Here is a 19786-nt window from a genome sequence, read left to right as displayed (position 1 = left end):
ATGTCGGCCGCCTCCGACTCTCTGCCCAGGGCAACCAGCAGTCCCGCCGCCGGCTCCAGCGCCAATACCAACACCATCCAGCGGGACAAGAATGGCTTCTTCCAGGTCCCCGCCGTCGCCGACCCCGCGTCCAACCCGCTTTCGCCCAAACTCGGTGCCGTTGCCGATCCCACTGCCGCCGATACCACTGCCTTCCCGTCGTCGGTCGTCGACGAGTCCATCATCGTCCCGGACTTTATCCGGGCCCTGTCGTCGATCCTAGAGGCTGACCAGTCGCCGTCGCCCCTGCCCGAGGACTTTATCTCGGTCGACGGCCTCAAGGCCTGGTCGCACTCGGTCAATCGTCCTTTGCAGGCCGTCCTGTGCGATTTCTTGAAATCCAGATTCATCGAGGCCAAGAAACCCTCCTCGGCCCGCGACCGCCAAATCTCCATCAGCCTGGTCTTCAAGGTTCTCGAGGGCAGGAGCCTCATTGCCAAGGCGGGCAAGACGCGCGACCCATATTGCATCATCTCCTATGGCCATCTGCCCGATGGCGACTCGTCCTCCAACGACCTCAAGAAGCCGCAGAAGGGCCGCGAGACCTTCCAGACGGATGTGCAAAAGTCCACCGTCAGCCCTGTCTGGAACGAGCACCTGACCGTCACCGCCAAGGACCTGACCTCCAAGATCGTGGTCCAGGTCTGGGACAAGAAGAAGGACTATTTCCTGGGTCAGGTCAAGCTCTCGATGCTCGAGCTCATCACGGCCTGTGCCAAGGATGGCTTTGTCTCAAAGTGGTTCCCGCTGCACTCCCGAAACTTCAAAAAGGACAAGGACAAGTACATTGGCGGCGAGGTGTTTTTGGAATGCAACCTTGCCGAGCAGGAGGTATGCCGTCGATGGTGTGTCCGCGTCGCTGTTTGCAGGCATAGCTGGGCTCCAGTCTTGGAGATTGCTAGTTCCCAATCTGCTCCCCCCCTGTACTCGTTGATCGATTGTGCCTAACGTCTCCTGTTCTCAATCACATTGCCATCGCCATCGCCATCGCCATCGCCATCGCCATCGCCATCGCCATCGCCATCGCCATCGCAGAGCATCGAGAACATCACCACCATCGTCTCTGGAGATCCAACTCTCTATCTTCAGTCGCAGCTGGTGGCGTGCAAGGTGCGGTACAAGTCGCTCTACAAGATCCTGCTCCGAAATGCATTGATCTTGGACATGCAGACCCTCCAGGCGAACCACCAAATCACAGAGGCGACAATCGAGCTCCTCACCGACGAAAGCCGGGCGCTCCTGACCACGATGGGCCGTCAGTGGGCCGTGGGCGAGGCCTTCCAGGTCATTGCCTATCTTGAGCTCCTGTTCCTTCGGTACAAGAGTTACGAGATCCCCACAAGTGCGCTCCTGCACGCCTACGAGACCCTCTACGATAGCATGAAGCGCAAAGAGGCCTGGCTCACGCCCTCCGACGTAGGTGCCGATGCAATCGCCCATCCCATGTTTTTTTTTGTGGCTGAGAACGCGGTCTTCTGCTATCGATTACATGGTGAACTTCCAAATCCGCTTGACGTACCTGTCGTTTGGATAGCCAACCCTCGGCTGATCTCGCACGTTCTTCATATCCACGCTTTCGATAGAGGCCCGATCTCGAGCAGCTCTTGGAGGACATGCACTCGTATTACCTCACCCAAATAACAAAGTACAAGGAGTTTTATCCCAAGAACCAGCCCCGCGGCGCCCTCGAGACCACCATCCTGATGCTCCGGATGATCCACAAAAACGCAATCTATCGGGAGCTGCACCCTGGGCTACCCGAGTCCTTCCGCGATGAGCTCCGCGGCATCATGACCGAGGCCGCCATCGCCCGATATCACAAGATGGAGGAGCTGACGCGGCCGTTTGATGAAAGCGACATTCACTCTGTCGTCGAAAGCATCACCAAGCTGGCTGAAATGCTCTCGGAGGAGATCGAGGCTGATGCGCGATACTTTACCAAGCCCTTCCACAGGTACAGGCACGCTCGGAGGGCTTGCATCTCCTGTGTGGACAGGCGCCATAGCGCTTGCATTTGTCCTCAGCATGAAATGACCAAACTCATCGTATCGCATCGTATCGGAACCGGTCAGGGAGCTGGATATCGTCCGTCTTACTGCCGAAACCTACCTCAAGTTCTTTATGCTGACGCTCGAGAGCCACGTCGAGGAAATTGAGAGCGACAACAGCGTCCAGCACGCCGCCAAGAGTGTCTTTGCCCTGTACAAGCGGCTCAAAGCCATGGACGTGCGGTTTGTCGCGCTGGCGCCCAAGTGAGTGGACTTGCCGTGCAGCCAAGGCGTTCGTCGAGCTGTGGGCTCGGAGGCTTTACTTTGCTGTGGATTCACCGGTAGTGTCGGCGTGCACACGACTGACAAGCCCTTCATCTGCCTGCCGTGTGCCTCACAGGCTGAAGAAGCTCTCCAAAAATGCCTCCTTTGATATCGAGCGCTGGTTTGCGCCTTTTGTCCATCGTTGGTTGCTGAACCTTAACGAGCGCACCCAGGAGTGGGTCTCCAACTCGGTCAAGTCCGACACATTCGAGCCCATTCAGCAGCCGCCTGTGAGCCTGAGCATCAACTCGTCCAACGACAGCCTCAACTCGGAAGTGCCCGTCCCCAAGCCCATGACCCACTCCTTCAGTGTCACCGATCTCTTCAGCGCCATGTATCAGGAACTCGAGTTCATCAACGACCTGGAGTGGACCAACATCGAGCAGCGCTCTCTGTTCTTCCAGAGCTTTGCCAGGACCGTCCACGACGCCATCGAGCAGTACTGCGATGCTGTTGTGCTTGGCGAGATCAAGGCCGACCAAAAGGGCTTTGCCTCGCAGTTCCTGGGCAAGATAGTGGGTCCCAAAGATATCGCAAACGAGGTACGGCGCCTCGAGTGGAGTGTTCATCAGCAGCCTGGCGCACGTTTCACTTGCATCAAACTGACCCCTCGGCTCTGTTGCTTCCGCCCCATTCGACTTGACGCACGCCGCACATGTGTTCGTGAAACCAGTCGTGTGTCAAGCTCTGCAACATTGAGTACGCCCTTGCCAAGCTCGAAGACATGTACGAGCTGATCTGCGTACCGGACCTGACCCAAACGCTCAAGAGCCACCGCCAGAGTGTCTTTGCCGAGCGCGGCAAGATTCACCCGAACCGCAACATCGGTGACACGCTCATGGGCGCCTTCTACATCCAGGTGTCCTACGCCGAGAACCTGCGGCCCTGCAACAAGAACGGCTTCTCCAACCCGTACCTCGTCATCCGTGTCCCCGATGGCACCAGGGTGCCAAGCACCATCATCGACGAAGTCATTTCCAACTCGCACAACCGCCACTCGCTCGCGAACCATCAGCGCCTCAGTTTCCAGCTCGAGAACAGTGGCGGGCCAGCGGCGCAGTACCCTCCGCCGCTCTCGAAGACGGCCGTGCTCTTTGATGAGCACGGCAAGGCCATCGTTGCCAACGGCGAGAAGCAGAACAAGGCCTCGGGCTCGAACGAGAAGATCTTGGTGGGCGTCGACTGCGAGCTGTGCCGAACGCGCACGATCAACGACACCCTGAACCCGGGCTGGGACGAGGCCTTCCAAGTGATGCTGCCGCCGACGCAAGTGCTCGAGGTCATGGTCGTGAGCGAGAACTTTTTGACGGTCGACGAGATCATCGGCAAGTCCACGGTCTCGCTGGATCGCAGCAGCACGCTGCGCAAGCAGCTGGCTGACCACCAGACCCACGACGTGTACGTCGAGCTCGAGCCGCAGGGCCGCGTGCTGATCCGGGTCACGCTCGAGGGCGAGGACGAGGACGTTGACTTTTGGTTCCGCAAGAGCCGCGAACGGCTGGTGCGAACCCGCGATGATGTGGTGCGGGTCCTCACTGCTCGCATCACGCCGTACGTGCGGCAGGTCCTCACCAAGGCCATCAAGGACCACGAGGCGGCCGCCATTCCCGCCAAGACCTTCATGTCGTCCCTGACCGAGAAAAAGCAGTACTCCAACGTGACCGGCACCGGCATCTCCATCGACCAGGTGATCACGACCTCGGAGGCCGATGCGGCGCTGTCGCCGCTCACGGACTATCTCAACAAGAACCTGGCGACGCTGTGCTCGGGTCTCTCGGCCGCCATGGCCCAGGATGTGATCCGCCGGACCTGGGACGAGACCTTGTCGATCTTTGAGCACCTGCTGGTGCCGCCGCTGTTTGGCCAGATTGAGAAGGACCGCAAGGTGCTGAACAGACGACAGATCTCCATCATCAGCTGGTCGATCTCGATCCTCAAGGACTTTTTCTTTGCCGATGCCGAGGGCCTCCCCCTGCCCGTGCTCGAGACCACCAAGTACGAGGACATTATGCTGCTTTGCAAGGTCTACAACCACGACCTCGAAGCGCTCAAGACCGAGTGCGAGTCACGCTTCCTCAAGGGCGACGGACTGGAGTGTCTGCTGCGCCTCTGCCGCTTCAAGATCGAGCGCGAGGAAGGCCAAGACCGCGATGACGGGCGGGTGTGGATGGATGTCCAGCTCGTCAAGCGGCGCGAGATGAAGCAGTAGGCGCTTTGGCTCGGGCGTCGATGGCTTCAAGCCGGAGGACCAAGGGGTGTGTGTGGGGCTGTTTGTTCGGTGTGCCGCTTGCCCCATGGCGGTCATACTACTATCATCGAGTGCTGCCTCGTCTGCAGTTTTTTGCGTTGTTATTCACTTGTCCTCGACATCCGTCTTGCTCTCCTATCCGCTTTCTTGCTCTCCTCATTCCCGCCTCTCATCCTCTTTTTCGTATCGCGCTGGGGGCCCGTTCTTGGTCTTGCGGCCCATATCTTCAATGCAGGGCCGTTGGGTGGCCCTCCGCTCTTGTGTCGCAGTTATCGCTCTCGTTTATTCAGACCGAATCGAGGGCACCCCCTTTTCAAAGCGCCAAATTGCTCGTGTGGATAGAATGGCCTGCGTCCAACAGGCAAATTGAGAATAAACGACCACTTGGGGAGTCGCTTGGCGGAGAGATCAGATTGCTGACTTGTCGATCGCTGCTGGGACACTACTGTTCGATCCAATGTGGGGGGACAGCGCTAAAGCCAAGCGATGCAGGATGGTGATTGAGCTCGCGGAGTCGGCACACGCTCCCGCATCGCTTGCCCAGCACCCAACACGCAAACGATGCGCTCGACTGATTCAAGTAGTGGAAGAGAGTATATTTACTTTGAAAGAAAAGTGGCGGGAGGGAAAGGCGGATGATGGAAAGTCGGGCCGAAGCCAAAAAGAGAGAGAGAGAGAGAGAGAGAGAGAGAGAGAGAGAGAGAGAGAAAGGCTTGGGACGACTTGCTTTACTGGTGGACGCCGGCGCGATCGAGAGCCATCAGTGTGCCAACAAAAGTGAGGATCTGAGTTTGGCGACAGAGACAAAGACAAAAATGAATGATTGGATCAGAGGCATGTCCAGATGGGTCCTGCTGCAGGAGCCGTCAGCTGTGCCCCCCACCGCCAGCAGCCGGTGTGCTCGCAGCGGCACTTGAATCGCTCGTACAATCGGCAAGCGCGGAAACGGCTCGAGTCAAGTCAGGCTGCGAGAGGCGCTGTCTTACCATCTTTGGCTTGACTTCAACGATATCCTCGGGCAGGACAAAGATGGTGGCACCTAGCTTGCGGGCGATCGAGATCGCATACTTGGCGTTGAGCTTGGCCTCGTCATCTGGTGTTGGGTGGGGTGATGCACAGCGGGATCACGCAGAGTGAGTTGATGAAGACGCTGGACGAGTTACCGGCCGCTTCGCTCGCGCAGGGACACAGCATCGGGCTTACCGGTGACGCCTCGAGTGACGAGGTCGTAGTTGACAATGCCCTTCTTGATGGCATTGAGCAGGTCCAGGAAGAAGATGCCGTTGCGCAGCTCAGGGTCCTTGAACTGGGACATGCTCGACGACTTTCCGCTTCGCTTGACGGTGGCATTGGCCCAGTTGATCATATCAGCGTCGGTGATGTCCTTGCCGTCCTTGGACAGCGACTTGAGGGTCTCGACAACGTGCTGGCGCATGAGCTGCCACACAAATCCTATTGTTACGGAGCAGGGGGACACGGAGGGCAACGAGCAGTGGTGGTTCGGGATGCGAGGGAAAGCTGTCAGCAAACCGGAGAGCGCGAGTGGGTGTATTTGGCTCCGGACTATCCTTGTGCACATGCAGGCCCTCTGCCACAGGCAAGGGCAGAATGTAGATGTCGACTCATCATGCACACTGATGCCAGATGTCGGCAGGCAGCAAGGCAGCATACCAAGAGTGAGTTTCTTGTTGCCGTCGGTGATGTCGCTGCCCTGGATGCCGACCAGCGAGAATTTCAGGGCCTTGCCGAGAACGACGACATAGTTGGTGTTCTCGACCTTCTTGAACTTGCTGGTGACGGGATACGGGGTGCGGTTGGTCTTTTTCCAGTCCACAATGCCGGGTTGCACCTTGTCGATGGCCTGGAGGAGAATAAGGCCATCCTGGAGATCGTCAAAGAGGTTGTTGACGAAGGGCTCGACACCGAGCGAGTTGAGCCAGAGAGCAAAGGCACGGGCCTCGCGGTCGCCCTCGGAGCCAAAGAGCCACTCGTCGAGGGCACCCATTTCGGCGTCGGTGAGAGGGGCGAGTCCGGGCTAAATCAGGAATGCAGGGTTGTTAGCCAGCATGCCAGGATGGCTGACGCTCCCTTCGAGATAGGAATGATCGGAAGCAAAATCATGCAAGATAATGGCGCAACGAAGGGGCCGCGAGTTTCAAGAGGCAAGATTCCGGGCCCAACCACAGGCGACCGCAGATACTCACATGGGTGTTGAAGAGATACGCAGTGAAGGCAAAGTTGAGCCTGCGTCATGAACAAAGTTGCAGCGTGGCACAGAGTGAGTGGCAAGCGAGCACTTGGGAAGCCTCTCGGTGGTAGCCGGTGAGGCGGGGGCACTTCAACAAAGGAAATAGAAAGACAGGCAGTCGTGACATACTTTTGGTTGCCGCCAACGAGGGTTTTCGGGGTGAGGTACTTGCGGCAGCCAAGCTTGTCAGCGTTGGCAAGAACCATCTCGGCACGCTCCAGGAGATCAGACTGCTGGAGCGGGGCGCGTGAGCAGAGCTCGGGGCTCAGTTGGTTGAGCAAGACGGTGTAGGCTTCGGCATCCTGGATTGGTGACGGAATGAGGAAACCCGGTTCAGCCGAGATCAAGCATACCCAAGCAAGCACCAAGCCGTTGATCAGCCAGGACTTGTTTGATGAGGGCAGCACACGAGTGGATTGTGGCGGCTGCCACACGTGTGTCATGATGGCATCCGCGACAGAGCTCGGCAGCCTACCTTGACGTCATTGCCAAAGTTCTTGACACGCTTGGGCCAACCGGCATTCTTGAGGTGATAGTTGACCCAGCGGAGCAGGATTTGCTCGGCAGGCAGCTTCAAAAAGTCTTCCATGGACTCGCCCTCCTCCAGCAGACGGAAGAGCTCAGGGTGGATCTTGATATCGATCATGTTGCTGAGGCCGATCTTGATGATCTGCCAGATGAGACCCAAGATCAGGTGCTCGCGGCCCTCCTGGAGATCCGAGGCGCCGATGTTGACGACGCTGCAGCCGATGGCCTTGGCCGAGTTGACGACGAGGTTGTTGTTTTCGGTCATCTGGAAAGTACTCAGCTTCTTGGTGCCGCCCAAGTTCAAGACTCGCTCATCGATGGTGTTGGGGACGGCATCGTTGATGAGCTTGGCCAGAACAAGGCCGTCTGAGAGACGGGGGACAGTCGAATGAGCATGCAGGTGCGAGTCGCTGTATGGCGGACTGCGGGTGCTCAGCATGTCCAAAGCCACTCAATGCATAGACCCCGACAGGAACAACCCATGGGGAACCCACCTTTGCACTCGCCAAAGATCTGCATGGTCTTGGGATCGAAGGGCAGACGGCTCTTGAGATCCTTGTCGCCCGAGAGCTGGGAGTTGATATGGTTGACGAACGACTCCTTCTCGTCCTCGTTGATGGTGTGGGTCGTGTTTTCAGAGTGGCCGTGCAGGGTGATCTTGGTCTTGTTCTCATGAGCAGCACCCACGCCTCTGGCATCGCGAAGGGAAGACACGGCCTGGTAGTTGACGGGAGGAGGAGGAGGATACTATGTTAGATGACATGCGAGCAAGCCCGCCGTGTGCCACATAGGGAGCGGGCGTCCAAGAGTCTGCGCGACACTCCTGGGATATCGGCTCGGGTCAGCGTCGATTCGCGCATACGACACGAGTGCGAGGCTGTTTAGGCTGTCCGCGGATATCCAGCACGCAATGCGATGTCGTGCTTCAATCACGCGGGTGGAGAGAGCTGCGAAGAGCATGCGGCCTCAGCCATTCTTGGCGCGTCCCGGGATGATCGAAGAGCAAATTACTGACCGTGAGCAGTCCCTCGAAGGAGACGAGACCCTCAGCGGTGGTGAGCTTGAGGTTGGCAAGCTTGTCGCAGACGGCCTGGAAGCTCTCACCGGTCTTTGTGGCGACTGTTGACAGATCGCGCTGGTGAATGGCACCTGCAGCCGCGTCCCGGATTGCCGCGATGGGCGGCATGCACGTTGGGAGAGGGACAGCCGTGTGGGGTTGGTGAGGTCGAGGGGATGGCAGTGTCCAGGGATCGATTGAAACGCGTAGCCATGGGCAGGCGATGCGATGGGACGCGCATAGAGGCATCAAAAGAGGAGGTCGTTAGCGCATACAATCCACGGGGCTGCAGAATGCGCTAAATCCGAATCATTCAAAGCGCGTCGGCAGGAGCAGGCTTGAGCGGCCAAACGCCGAGCAGCACTGGATTGCACCGGAACGCGCATCTGGTCGCCAAGAGATGATGCTCATCGAAAGAGCTGGAGCACAGCCACCACAGGAGAGTCGGCTGCCGATCAGAAGTCTCCTTCTCATGAACGAGCGCGATGGCGAGAGAGGGAGGGGGAACGGACGGGGAACGGACGGGGAACGGACGTACCTTGACCATCCTTGTCAAAGTTGGAGAATTGCTGGTGGAAGGCCGAGATCTCGGAGGCACTAAAGTGCGGGAACCGGGCGGCGAGAGCCTGGGCGTTGATCGAAACCATGCTGGAGCTGGATTCCTCGACGGCGGTTGGGAAGAAAGGCGTGAGTTTTTGCAGACGGTTGGGAACGAAGGTGGGGCTGGTGGAGGCCGCGGGAGCCTCGAAATCGCCCAGGCGCGCGGAGATGGAGGCCGGCAGGGGTGGCTTGGCCGGGTTCGATCCAGCCGAGGGCGAAACCAGGGGCGAAACCAAGGGCCGGCCCTGTGGACTGGGACGCTCGGGAACAACGAGGGGCCGGACGGCCGGCGGGGGAGCAGCGACGGGAGCAGCGGCAGCGGCGACAGGGGTCGGGGGGACTGGGGCAGCCGAGCGGTAGGCCTCGGGGATCGAGTACGAGACCGGGACAGGCTGGGCAGGCTGGGCAGGCTGCGATGGAGTGGATGCCGGCGACTGGTACGAGTCGGTCAGCGGCCGCGGCACAAACGTGGGCGGCGAGGGGCTGACGGGCGAGGCCTTGGGGGGCTTTGCAGGACTGGGACGGGTCGGCAGGACGGGCTGGGCCTTGGTCTGATACGCCGAAGGGATCGAGTGGACGGGGGCGGCGGCACTGAAGGCAGAAGCAGGAGCCGGCTGAGGAGTGGACTGGGAAGGCGAAGCCTGGGGAGCAGCGCCAAAGGCAGGAGCCGGAGTCGCCTGGGCCGCCTGGGCAGCCGGGGCAAATGGGTTGAACTGGGGCGGGAGTGACGCACCGGTCATGTACGGCTGGGGGCCCAGGGTCTTCTGCGAGGGCAGCGCCGGAATCGGCTTGCCAACGACACTGCTCTTCTGGCCGACGGCGGGGACGGCGTTGGCATAGTGGACATACGGAGCGGATCGGGCAGTGATGTCGACAGAGGCGTTGGTCGAGTACTTGTCGTCAACGGCGTCCCACTCAGAGTCGTCTCGTTCAGGGTCGTTCATGGCGGGCAGATGCGTGGATGGCGGGGAGCAGGAAGGGACAAGCGGGAGGCAGTTGCGGTTGCGGTTGCGGTTGCGGTTGCGGTTGCGGTTGCGGTTGCGGTTGTGGCCGAGGAGAAAGTGATGGCGGTTCGCAAGAGTTGACAGTGGTAGACCAGGAAAAGGATGAACTTGGACCGACAGCGATAAGACAGGCAGGCGAGTAATTAATATGCCAGGGAGCTGACAGACGGAGCAATTAATGTGCCCGATCGAGCGATGGATATGCCAGACGGGCAGCCGGGGCGATGGAGACGAAGGGCATGTCCTCCAGACAGCCGCCCGTCATATATCCCCAACAGAGGCGATCGAAGGCCGTGGACGGCGGGCGCCCATTGGCCGGGCGGTGCGCAGCATGGAGACTCGCATCCACCCCTGCGGTATCTCGGCGCTGCCCTCGCTGCTCCTCGCTGCTCCTCGCCGTCGCCCTCGCCTCTCGCCGCAAGCACAGCCACCCTCGCAAGGCCATGAAAGCGCCAAGGCGGTCTTGGCACTGGCCTTCAGGATGCGATTGGATGCGATTGGATGCGTGTTCCAAAACTGATCGGCGTCGCCATGCCCGCACCAACGACGCCAGAGCCAGGGCTGTCCCGGCAACCGGATGCTACGGCGCTTCGGAGGCGGTCGCCTTCACGAGATCCGCAGGGTCGGCTTCTCTCCGGGCATATTCGAATATGCTTCGAGCAGCCTCGAGGTCGAGGCCAGGAATGTGCTGAACCAGCACCTCGGGTGCGCTGCAGCAGACATAAACGTTGTTAGTCACATTCGACACTCTCCCTGATGCATTTGACATTCCATGCATGCACGCGACTCTATCGCTAACTCACCTGTTGACTAGTTCCTGCAGGGAACCCAATCGCGACGCCACCATCGAGATGGCCGCCATGTCGTTGACACCTGCCATCGAGAGCAGGAACTGGATGGCGTGATTCTTCTTGTCCGGCAGCGTCGGCGGCAGGAGCGTCGTGAGGTCGTGCGCCTTGTTCTCGGCCTCGGACAGACGATACAGATATCCAGCCGTTTGTTCTGCGGGCCCGGCCCAAGAGGCGCAAGTGCCAATATCGATCACAAGGTGCATCGTCAGTCGCAGGGCGCATCTTCAGTCACGGCCACTTTGGCCATGTCGCGGGCGGACCATAGTGCATATCGGGTAGAATCAATCTATCCTGAAGCCGGCCGCCCAAAGTCCGGCCAGACGTACCTATCGAATCGCTAAACATAATTGTTGTCCCCTGTCGGGTCAGCGACGTCAGAATACCTTCATATTGGCTGATTTTGGCCCTAGAGTTATTTCCGCCATCGAATTACAGGTGTTAGTCCACGCTGTGCATTAATGGCCTTGAGCTTCGTTGCTCTTGGCGCGGCCCTGGGCCATCCAGTGGATTCTTGCAGAGTCAGGACGAACAGGACCTAGCAGCAGCCGCCTTGCATCACGCACACTTACATGCTCTCAGTCTCCAGATTCTTGTGGCTCTCGATGATCAGAACCGGTCGAGAACAAATCTCCTTCAGCCTCGCCATTTGCTCCAGCAGTCGCTTTTTCTGATCGCCGAGCATCATCTCTGCCAAATCACAGACATGGTGCACCGTCGCTCATGATCAGCATTCGAGGCGGACGAGCTGTCCCAAACAATCGCACATGCAGAGCTCGAGCCAATGGCTTTGCCCTTACCGCTTTGCCCCTTGCGGATGACAATCATGCGGTTGCTGATGATGTAGTCGCCGAACGCGAGCTGACGGACGTCCACCTGCATTTTGTACCGGCCCCTGAGGACCGAGCATATCTGTCGCCAAGTGGGAAGGACAGGGTGAGGATCGGAGCTCCGCAAGCAAGTCGTTCTTGTGCGAATGGCTCTCAGCCCCGCGACCGGATTGGTACATGGACTCCTATCCATCCCACCCACTCTCAGCCCACTCCCACTCTCAGTCGAGTCCAGTCCAACTCACCGTGGATTTCATTTCCCTCGAGTCTGCCAAGATCGTGAAATTGACGCTTGACGATGGCTGTTCAACCTACAGATCGCAAACCAAGATGAAATCAGGGACTGCCCTCAGACCGCGCGTGCCAGACGAGATCCTCACCCCGATCAGAGTTGGGTGGATCGAAATCACTGTCCAAGCTCCAAAGTGATAGACTGTCGTTGCGTTTCATCGACGTTTTGGCTGTTCAGCTCGCCGTGACAGCTCTTTCCTCGAACTCGCAGGAAGCATCAGCACCAGCATCAACACCAGCACCGGCGCCAGTATCAATCTCTCCCACTTTTGTGCAATACCTGCTCCTTTCTGTTCTGCGAACCCGACAGAGCCACAGGTGTTTCGATTCGACCTGGGCTTGCTCGTTCTGCTTGGGTGACCGGGAGCGGCTGCACAACTGGCTTTGGCGCCGCTTGATGGCTGAGATCCGGCCGGCTTGTGCCGATCACATTGGCGATGGACCTGCTCTCGCTGTAGCTCGTAGAGGGTTGGCGGGGTTGCTCGGTGACAGGCGTATCGGCTACACCGATCTCGTCCAGGCTAAGAAAGTCATCGTCAAAGTCGATGCCTTCCAGAAGCTCATTGACACCCAGTCCAAACTCTGGCTGCCACTGAACCGAGGTCGAGCTGGGCAACACTTGGCTCGGCTGCGGCACAGCCTCCCAGGGCTTGAGGCGAGGTGGCTCGGGCCTCGCAGCAACGCTGGGTGCTGCCGTTTGCTCCCACGGCTTTCGGGCAACCCCTGAGCTCGCGTATGTCTGTGTCGTCGAAACCGTCCGCCCGGTTTCCCATGGCTTTTGGGATGGAGTGGGGTTGGGGCGCTGAGGCTCGGTGGGCCTGGCTTCCCAAGGTTTGCGCCGCGCGGATATATTGTTGGAGGGATGGATGCCTGCCGATATCTGTTTGGTAGCAGCCGGAGGTGCAGTCGATGCATTTTGAGCGGTTGTCGGACGCAAGGATGCCATTGCCGATCCTACCATGCTCGTTGCCCTTGATTCCGGATGCCGGAGGTTGCTCGATGATCCGACTGCCGATCCTGTCAATGTTCGTACAGGCGCCGTTGAAAAATCAGGTGTTGAGGCGATTACGGTCGCCGCTGCCGAAGCTGGCAGTGTCCTTGGTAACGATGCGGCTACTGCCGCGGGTGTCGAAACGGTCGCTAACGATGCTGTCGGTGCAACTGTCCCGGTGGGAATGGACATGGTCTTTGTCATGACACTGGATGCGCCTTGTGTGGCATTGAAACTGCTGGTGGCAGGGACTGGGAGCGCTGGCCGAACCCATAGGGAACTCGGCCTATGAGTAAGTTGAGGAGCCAGGCTGTTGTTGGCAGGCGTATGGCTTTGGTTGTTGAAAGCTCTAACGCTGCTTGGCTGCTCGATACTCTTGGCGTTATGGTGATTCCACTCGCGGATTTCGGTGTTCTTGCCGCCTGCCCCGTCCTCGTGACGCTCGGACATGTAGATGGCGCTGCCGTCGCTGTTGGCTACAAATCCCAAATCTCGGAGATCGTCGTCCCAGTCATCGTCGACATCGCATAGGAGCGCAGAGTAGTCGTTCTCGTCGTCGACACCCTCGTCTCGCTTGGTTGGAACGGGCGGGCTGACGGTGGGATTGGATCCATGTGCGTTGATTGACGGCTTGAGACAAACCGAGGCAGCGCCGGCATTCGCGGAGAGAGCGCGACATTCGGGGTTGGCAGGGACCGAAAGACCGCCACTGGCACTCGCAAGCCAAGGATAGACTTGTGCCCTGTCCACAACGGCGGCGGCAGTGTTGAAGACGCCCGGGATGGTTTCGTCTGGACCGGCGATCTGCGTCGGAACTTCGGCAGTGTCAAATGTGGAGTCTTCGATGTCGTCCATCGGACCTGCGAGCGATTGATCATCCTCCTCGGTGTTTTCCTGCAGATTGTCGTCGCTAACGACAAAATCGTCGATGCTGCCGCTGCTATCGATTTCGTGGTCGTCATCTTGATGGGGTTGGCTGTAGACATCTTGCTGGTGCGCGGTGCGGCGAAGCGGGCGCTCCTTGATCAAGAAGCCGCCGTAATTGATCCGCCCCAATCCGCCGCGGGTGGGGCTGAGGAGAGACCGGTGATAGAAGGCAATATCGCTTGGATTCGAAACTCGTCCTCTGCGGTCGCTGGCCGAGTCCCGAAGCGGACCCTTGGATCCACACGCTCTTTGATCATCGTCACCGGAGCTGGCCTCGGTTTCGTCGTCGGCAACCACAAAGCCTCCCAAATCTTGGTCCAAGTCCGAGCCGCTCTCGTCCGACGACCCAGATTCGTCCGCCTCTGCTTGCGAGAGCAAGTACTTTTTTGACTCGCTGAACTTGCTTGATTTGCTGCGGCGGACAGGTTTGGGAGCCCTGGGACACAGGTCCGGGTCGGCGGTGGGCGACCGGCGTCGACTGTCAAGGACAGGGCTGTTGCGTGCTTTGGGCGCCTTTCGCTTCGACCGCTGATAGCGGGCCATTCGCTCGTTCAGCGGTGTGCGCTTGGTCTTTGTTTGCAACTGATCGGCGTTGCTGGGATGTTCGGGGGATGCGCTTCTCTGCTTGCGCGCCCGTTCGCTGTCGCTGTCACCATCGCTCACGACTGTCTGGTGGAGTCGCTTTCGAGGAGCACTCGTCGAGGTCGAAGCGTGGGCGATGCTTGTAACTGCGTCGATATCGATGAAGCGTGGAATTCCGGCTGCCGAGACGCTGGCCCGCGGGATCTGGCTGGTCGACGGGCTGTCTATAACCACCTTTCCCTTCTTTCGGCGAACAAGCACGGGCCCCTGGCTCTGTGATGGAGACACTTGGTCGAAACCAGCACTGGCCTGGCGATCAACACCGGTCTTCGAATGTGTTGCTCGTTCAGAGGGTGGTATGACGGGGAGTGGGAGCCTGAAGGTGTCCGGTGCAACGGGATCGGCGGGAAGCGTGTCGGTATTCTCGTTGTGCATCATCAGCGTCGATGAAAGCGACGAGGTCGAGTTGCGGGTCCGCACAGGAGTCGAATTGCGGGGCCGCCATTCGCTCAGCGAGCACAGCCCCAAATCGACCTCGGCCGAGTCTGGTGGGATCCGTCCGAGTGACGAGCTCTGGTTGGTTCGAGCTGGAGACACGGCAATGGGAATAGGCTCAACCGGAAGGCTGCTGGTATCAAGTGTGACTGTGAACGATTCCGCCTCAAGCCCTCGAAGGAGTGACTCGTAAATGTTCTCGGTGGTCGGAGAAGCCTCGCCGTCTGCCCTTGGTTTCGCTGCAGCATCTATGTCGGCTCTGACGCCGTCAGACCGCCTCGGCTCAGAGACCAAGGCTACGTCTGCGGCTCGCTCAGTCTCGACGGAACTGAGAGACTCGCTATGTTGCCAGTCTTCAATATCGCGATCGGATCCAGTTTCGGCCTCGCTGATTGAGTCCATGAACCGACGGCCAGGTGGAGACTGGAAACAGTAGTCGCTTGCACTCCACACGGAACGGGATGTGTACGCGATTTGCTTCTCCTTTGTCTTGCGAGACCTGTCCAAAGCACGCAAAAGACTACGGTCGTCTCTGCGTCGGGGCGTTTCCGGAACAATTGGGCTTCCCGGGGCATCATCAACCTGTTTTGGCAGAGAGTCTGAGTGATTCGTCGAGGAAGGTCGAAGAAGGCCATCCGATTCGTTCTCGAGTTGATCAACAGAGAGAATGTCGATGGACTCAACACACTGCTCTGATCCGACGCTGGTCGAGAGAGCTGGGACCGTTTGGCGGCGATTATCGTTGCAGTCGTTGGAGTCGACGCAGTTATGTGTATCAACGTGGCGATGTGTTCGGTGCGAGCTGTCGGGCTCGACCGGTTGAATACGGTCTTCGGTTTGGCAGCCTTTGCCATTCTCAGCCGTATCAACGGTACAGGTGACATGTGTCCCATCAGTGAGGCCCATGGCTTCTGCGGCCTCTGCAGCTTCCGCGGCCTCTGCAGCTTCTGCGGCCCTGATCATCTCCATGTCATCGGCATATTCGGCACAATCGAAGCCATCCAGTTCCGCTGCAACTTTGCAATCCATAGCCTCCATGAGATCATCGCCGCTCCAAGAGACGTCGTAGTCAACCGCAGTCCATTCATCGACAGGGTCCTGCGCGTCAGCCGCATCGATTGAGTCCACTTGCGCTTCTGCCATGATCCCGTCATCGCTGAGGATTTCGTCAAAGACATTGTCGGAAGCTTCGCCCTCAACCCCATCCGAGGTGTAGTCGACGAGATCGACCGATTCCATCATCATCTGCGGACCATCTTCAGCTTCGAGAGCGATGCTCTCTGACAGAGACACAAACGATCGCGCATCGCCCTCTGGCACACAGTCGATATCGCCGAATGGATCCCCAGAATCCTCATCCATTAGATCAAGTGATTCGCAATTGGCTTGCAGGGGTATCTTCATTTCGGCTCCTCGATGCATTTTCGAGTCGGTAGTGCGATCGAGATCTGGCTCGCTTTCGGAAGTTGAACCAATCAACATAGGCGCGGGCGGCTTTGATGCGCCTGAACGACTTGGCGTTCTCAGATCCCGGCCGTTTCGACGAGAGATACCCTTGGAGACAGGTCGAAACGGCGAGCCGCTGTGGCGTCGACTCGACGAGGCAATCGGACGGGCGGACGGAGAAGTAACATCGACGCCCAGATCAGGACCAGAGTACTTGTTGTTTGAGGTTTTGGCAAGCTCGGGTGAGCGGTGAGAGGGGTGGAGAGGAGATGACCACGACAAATACGGATCGCCATCGTTTTCGCTGCCAGAATCGCTGAGGTTGATAAGATCCAAGCTCCGATGAACAGCAGGCGGGGGGCGAATGACGCTGTCGACTTCGACTTCGCTCTCATCTTCGGTATCGGCCACGATCGGCACTTTGGGCTGGAGACTGCTTGTCGAAGCTCTCTTGGACTTGGTCGGGGTCTTGGCGGTCTGTTGGCCAAGTCCTGTCCGGCTTCGGCTGCTGGTGTCATTGGTGCATAGAGAGATGTCGCTTAGATTGAGCGCTCTCTGCATCAGTGTTTTGTAGTTGTCGGGCTTGCCGTCCCTTTCGTCCTTGACAAGATTTTGCATCAGACTGATGAGCTTGGTGAACTGCACTGTCCGCTTAGAGCGACCCAGAACCCCTATCGAAGGAAGCAGGCGAGCGTGCCGATGGATGTATCGATTGAGGGGGATCTCCATAGCCTCTCCATCAGGGCAGTAGCCCGGCATAGCCAACAGCTCTTGCTCTTGCTCGACAGACAGAAAAGGTCCTTCAGGGCCCTGAGGTCCGGCTGACCGGCGCTTGGACCGACGCGATGTTCCTCCAGGCTCGACGACCATCGGAGGAATCTCGAGCTCCTTCTTGATGCATATGGGTCGCGTGCCAATCGGTAGCATGCGGCAGTGCTGCTCAGGATACATTTCGAGCTTCTTTCCCTGGCCATCGGTGATGAGCTTCTGCATGGCCTTGTACTTGTTCTGCGAGAGCTTGAAGGCATTTTGCTCGTGGCCTTCGGACATGAGCACCACGATTCGGCCGTCGCGCTTTCGCCCCGTTCGGCCCATTCGCTGGAGCATGCGAATGGGGGACGATTGCACATCAAAGCACACAATCAGATCCACGTCTCCAATGTCCAAGCCTTCTTCGCCAATGCAGGTGGCCACAAGGACGTTGTACTGCCCGGCCTGGAACTTGGATATAACCTGTATGTGGTGTTTCTGGAGTTAGCGTGCCATCGAGTAGCTACACAGAGCAGCGGGAGGGTGGGGCGCTCGAGTTGGCGGCGAAGGGCCTTTAGAGGAAGCGTCTTGATGAGTGTCGAGGAGACCTCGACAAACCACCTCCACATCACAAGGAAGACGGACGAGCGTTGCCAATGCTGATCTAGCACAGCCGGTGCCAGACCGATATCCCAGATCAATGAGACAACTTAGTCTCTGAGACCCAATATCTCCGTAGCAAACACAAAGCTAAAGAGCATCGACCATCCGAAATTACCTCGAGCTGTTCCTTTTGGGTGTAGCCCTTTCTCTCCTTCCCCTTGCTCTTGCCCTTCATGGCACTTTGCCCAACAAAGGACATGCACCGGACCATTGGTTCGTGCAGCTTGAGTGCCGCTGAGATCTCTTCGACACTCTCGCGGTACTGCGAAAAAATCATGACCCTGGTTTGGGCCTCGGCCGCAGAGATCTGCGGATTCTTTTGGACGTGTGCAGCGTGGTCGGAAAAGTGTTTAACGACCACGTCGATAAGCCGGTCGAGTTTCGGATGGCTGACAAACCCTTCGGCATCGAGTGCTGCGCCGACGCGATCCATTAGCGAGCGAAAGACTGGGTTGTTGATGATTTCTCTGCGTGCCCTGGAGACGCGATTGCCTGAGCTTTCGGCCTCGGAAATGTACTCTGTCAGCCGCGAGTGGAAGACCTTGATGCCGTGGTTCATCAGCAGGTTGAAGGAGCCGCACAGCGACATGGCAACGCCGAACATGCCTTCGATGGCCGAGGCCTTTCCAGGCGTCATATCTCCGCCAGCGCGGTTGTCGGCGCGGAAGCGGTCTCGGGCCTGCATGAGCTCGAAGCGCGAGACCACGGAGGGATCCGATTTGTAGAAAACCTTTGCATGGATCAGGTTTTTGAGATACTTCTGGGCGATGCCGCTGAAGTCATTGGCAATGCCCTGGATACTCTCGGATGGCTCGATGACCATGGGCTCAAGCGTGCGCACGTGGGTGTAGTTCTTGATGTCCAGGGACTCTTCGGTGCGGATCTCGATGCGGGAGATCATCAGGTTCTTGACGACCTCCTGTACTGCACGAGCCTCGCCGCCCGGCGTGGCAGTAAGGGCCAGAACCCGAAACTTGGGGTTCCGGCTCTGCAAATCCCGAACGACCTCGCAGTACGCGTAGTTGCCTGTAGCTCGATGGGCTTCGTCGACAACGAGCAGAGTAACGTCTTCGGCTGCGCAGGTGCCGCGATTGAGGTCGTTCTGCATGACGTTCGGAGTCAGGAAGAAGACTCTCTTGGATTTCCATCGCTCTCGCCGCAGCTCAGGAGCGATGACGCCGGTGAGAACATCGGTGTCGTCTCGCGGGAGTCCGACAATTGTGTAGCAGGCCTCGATCTGCTGGTTGACGAGGGGCTTCGTAGGGGCCATGAAGATAATCTTGCCTTTCGGGAACCAGAGATAGACTGCGGCAGATTGTTTTCATGGGCAGTCGGCATAGTCGTTAGTTGTCTCGGTCGGGATGGAGCGATTAGCCCAAATTCGATAGAGTCGATCGGTTCACAAACGCAACATCACAAACCGACCACTGCAGCGCCGGCATGACCGAGAAGGAGACAGACACCCGCTGCGATCACACTCACAGTTGTACATCACGACGGCAGCAATGAAGGTCTTGCCCAGACCGGTCGGGAGCGCCACCAGCGTATTGACGAAGAGGGCTTTGCTGACGATGTTGAGCTGGTAGTCGCGAATGCTCTTGTTGGTCGGGTAGATCCATGTTTTGATGGCCTCGGGATCGTATGGATGAAAGGTGGTCGGCTGCGACGGATGCTGGTCGTGGCTGGAAGCGAAACTCTGGTGGAGCCCGGGTGCGCTTGCCAATCGAGGGACATCGCTGTTCGGCCGTGAGCTGGCAGACGCCGAGTTTTGCGCAAGACTGGGTCGGGCATATGACGAGCCCGACGAGCTGGGTGTGGCCTTCAGGAAGAAGGGGTGGATCGGAACAGCAGCTTGAGTGCTTTGCGGAGGCCGAGCTGCGTTGCTAGGGATCGAGGCAGTTGAGACTGGAGTTCGAGCGACGCTCAT

At 58.5% G+C, this 19786-nt stretch overlaps 4 protein-coding genes across 4 annotated transcripts; 1 reads left to right on the top strand and 3 right to left on the bottom strand.

Moving 5' to 3' along the window:
- Positions 1–4560, top strand: BJ171DRAFT_579788 (uncharacterized protein; the record flags this gene model as incomplete). Its single annotated transcript, XM_053113990.1, has 6 exons — positions 1–870; positions 1075–1455; positions 1623–1993; positions 2112–2291; positions 2428–2893; positions 3025–4560. The coding sequence occupies 6 exons, from the start codon at positions 1–3 to the stop codon at positions 4558–4560; spliced, it is 3804 nt and encodes a 1267-aa protein (XP_052968359.1).
- Positions 4561–5327: 767 nt separating this feature from the next.
- On the bottom strand, positions 5328–9079 carry BJ171DRAFT_421986 (calponin domain-containing protein; the record flags this gene model as incomplete). The annotated part of the gene is made up of 10 exons (XM_053107519.1): positions 5328–5384; positions 5586–5692; positions 5803–6051; positions 6271–6634; positions 6804–6843; positions 6977–7149; positions 7323–7741; positions 7870–8092; positions 8391–8524; positions 8971–9079. The coding sequence occupies 10 exons, from the start codon at positions 9077–9079 to the stop codon at positions 5328–5330; spliced, it is 1875 nt and encodes a 624-aa protein (XP_052968358.1).
- Positions 9080–10511: 1432 nt separating this feature from the next.
- On the bottom strand, positions 10512–12308 carry BJ171DRAFT_497158 (uncharacterized protein). The gene is made up of 8 exons (XM_053110256.1): positions 12286–12308; positions 12095–12147; positions 11960–12025; positions 11685–11796; positions 11457–11574; positions 11214–11293; positions 10840–11038; positions 10512–10746 (listed from the first exon to the last, which is right to left on the bottom strand). Exons 3-8 carry the CDS (start codon positions 11969–11971, stop codon positions 10617–10619), a joined length of 651 nt encoding a protein of 216 aa, XP_052968357.1. The 5' UTR covers positions 11972–12025; positions 12095–12147; positions 12286–12308; the 3' UTR covers positions 10512–10616.
- Positions 12309–17117: 4809 nt separating this feature from the next.
- BJ171DRAFT_558213 (P-loop containing nucleoside triphosphate hydrolase protein) lies at positions 17118–19786 on the bottom strand (the record flags this gene model as incomplete). Its single annotated transcript, XM_053113139.1, has 5 exons — positions 17118–17180; positions 17314–17679; positions 17975–19164; positions 19342–19541; positions 19656–19786. 5 exons carry the CDS (start codon positions 19784–19786, stop codon positions 17118–17120), a joined length of 1950 nt encoding a protein of 649 aa, XP_052968356.1.

This window comes from Polychytrium aggregatum, assembly GCF_025602895.1.
Source record: "Polychytrium aggregatum strain JEL109 chromosome Unknown BJ171scaffold_11, whole genome shotgun sequence".
NCBI lineage: Eukaryota > Fungi > Chytridiomycota > Chytridiomycetes > Polychytriales > Polychytrium > Polychytrium aggregatum.
The sequence above is the reverse complement of the archived record's forward strand: the minus strand, read 5'-3'. Positions and strand labels throughout refer to the sequence as shown.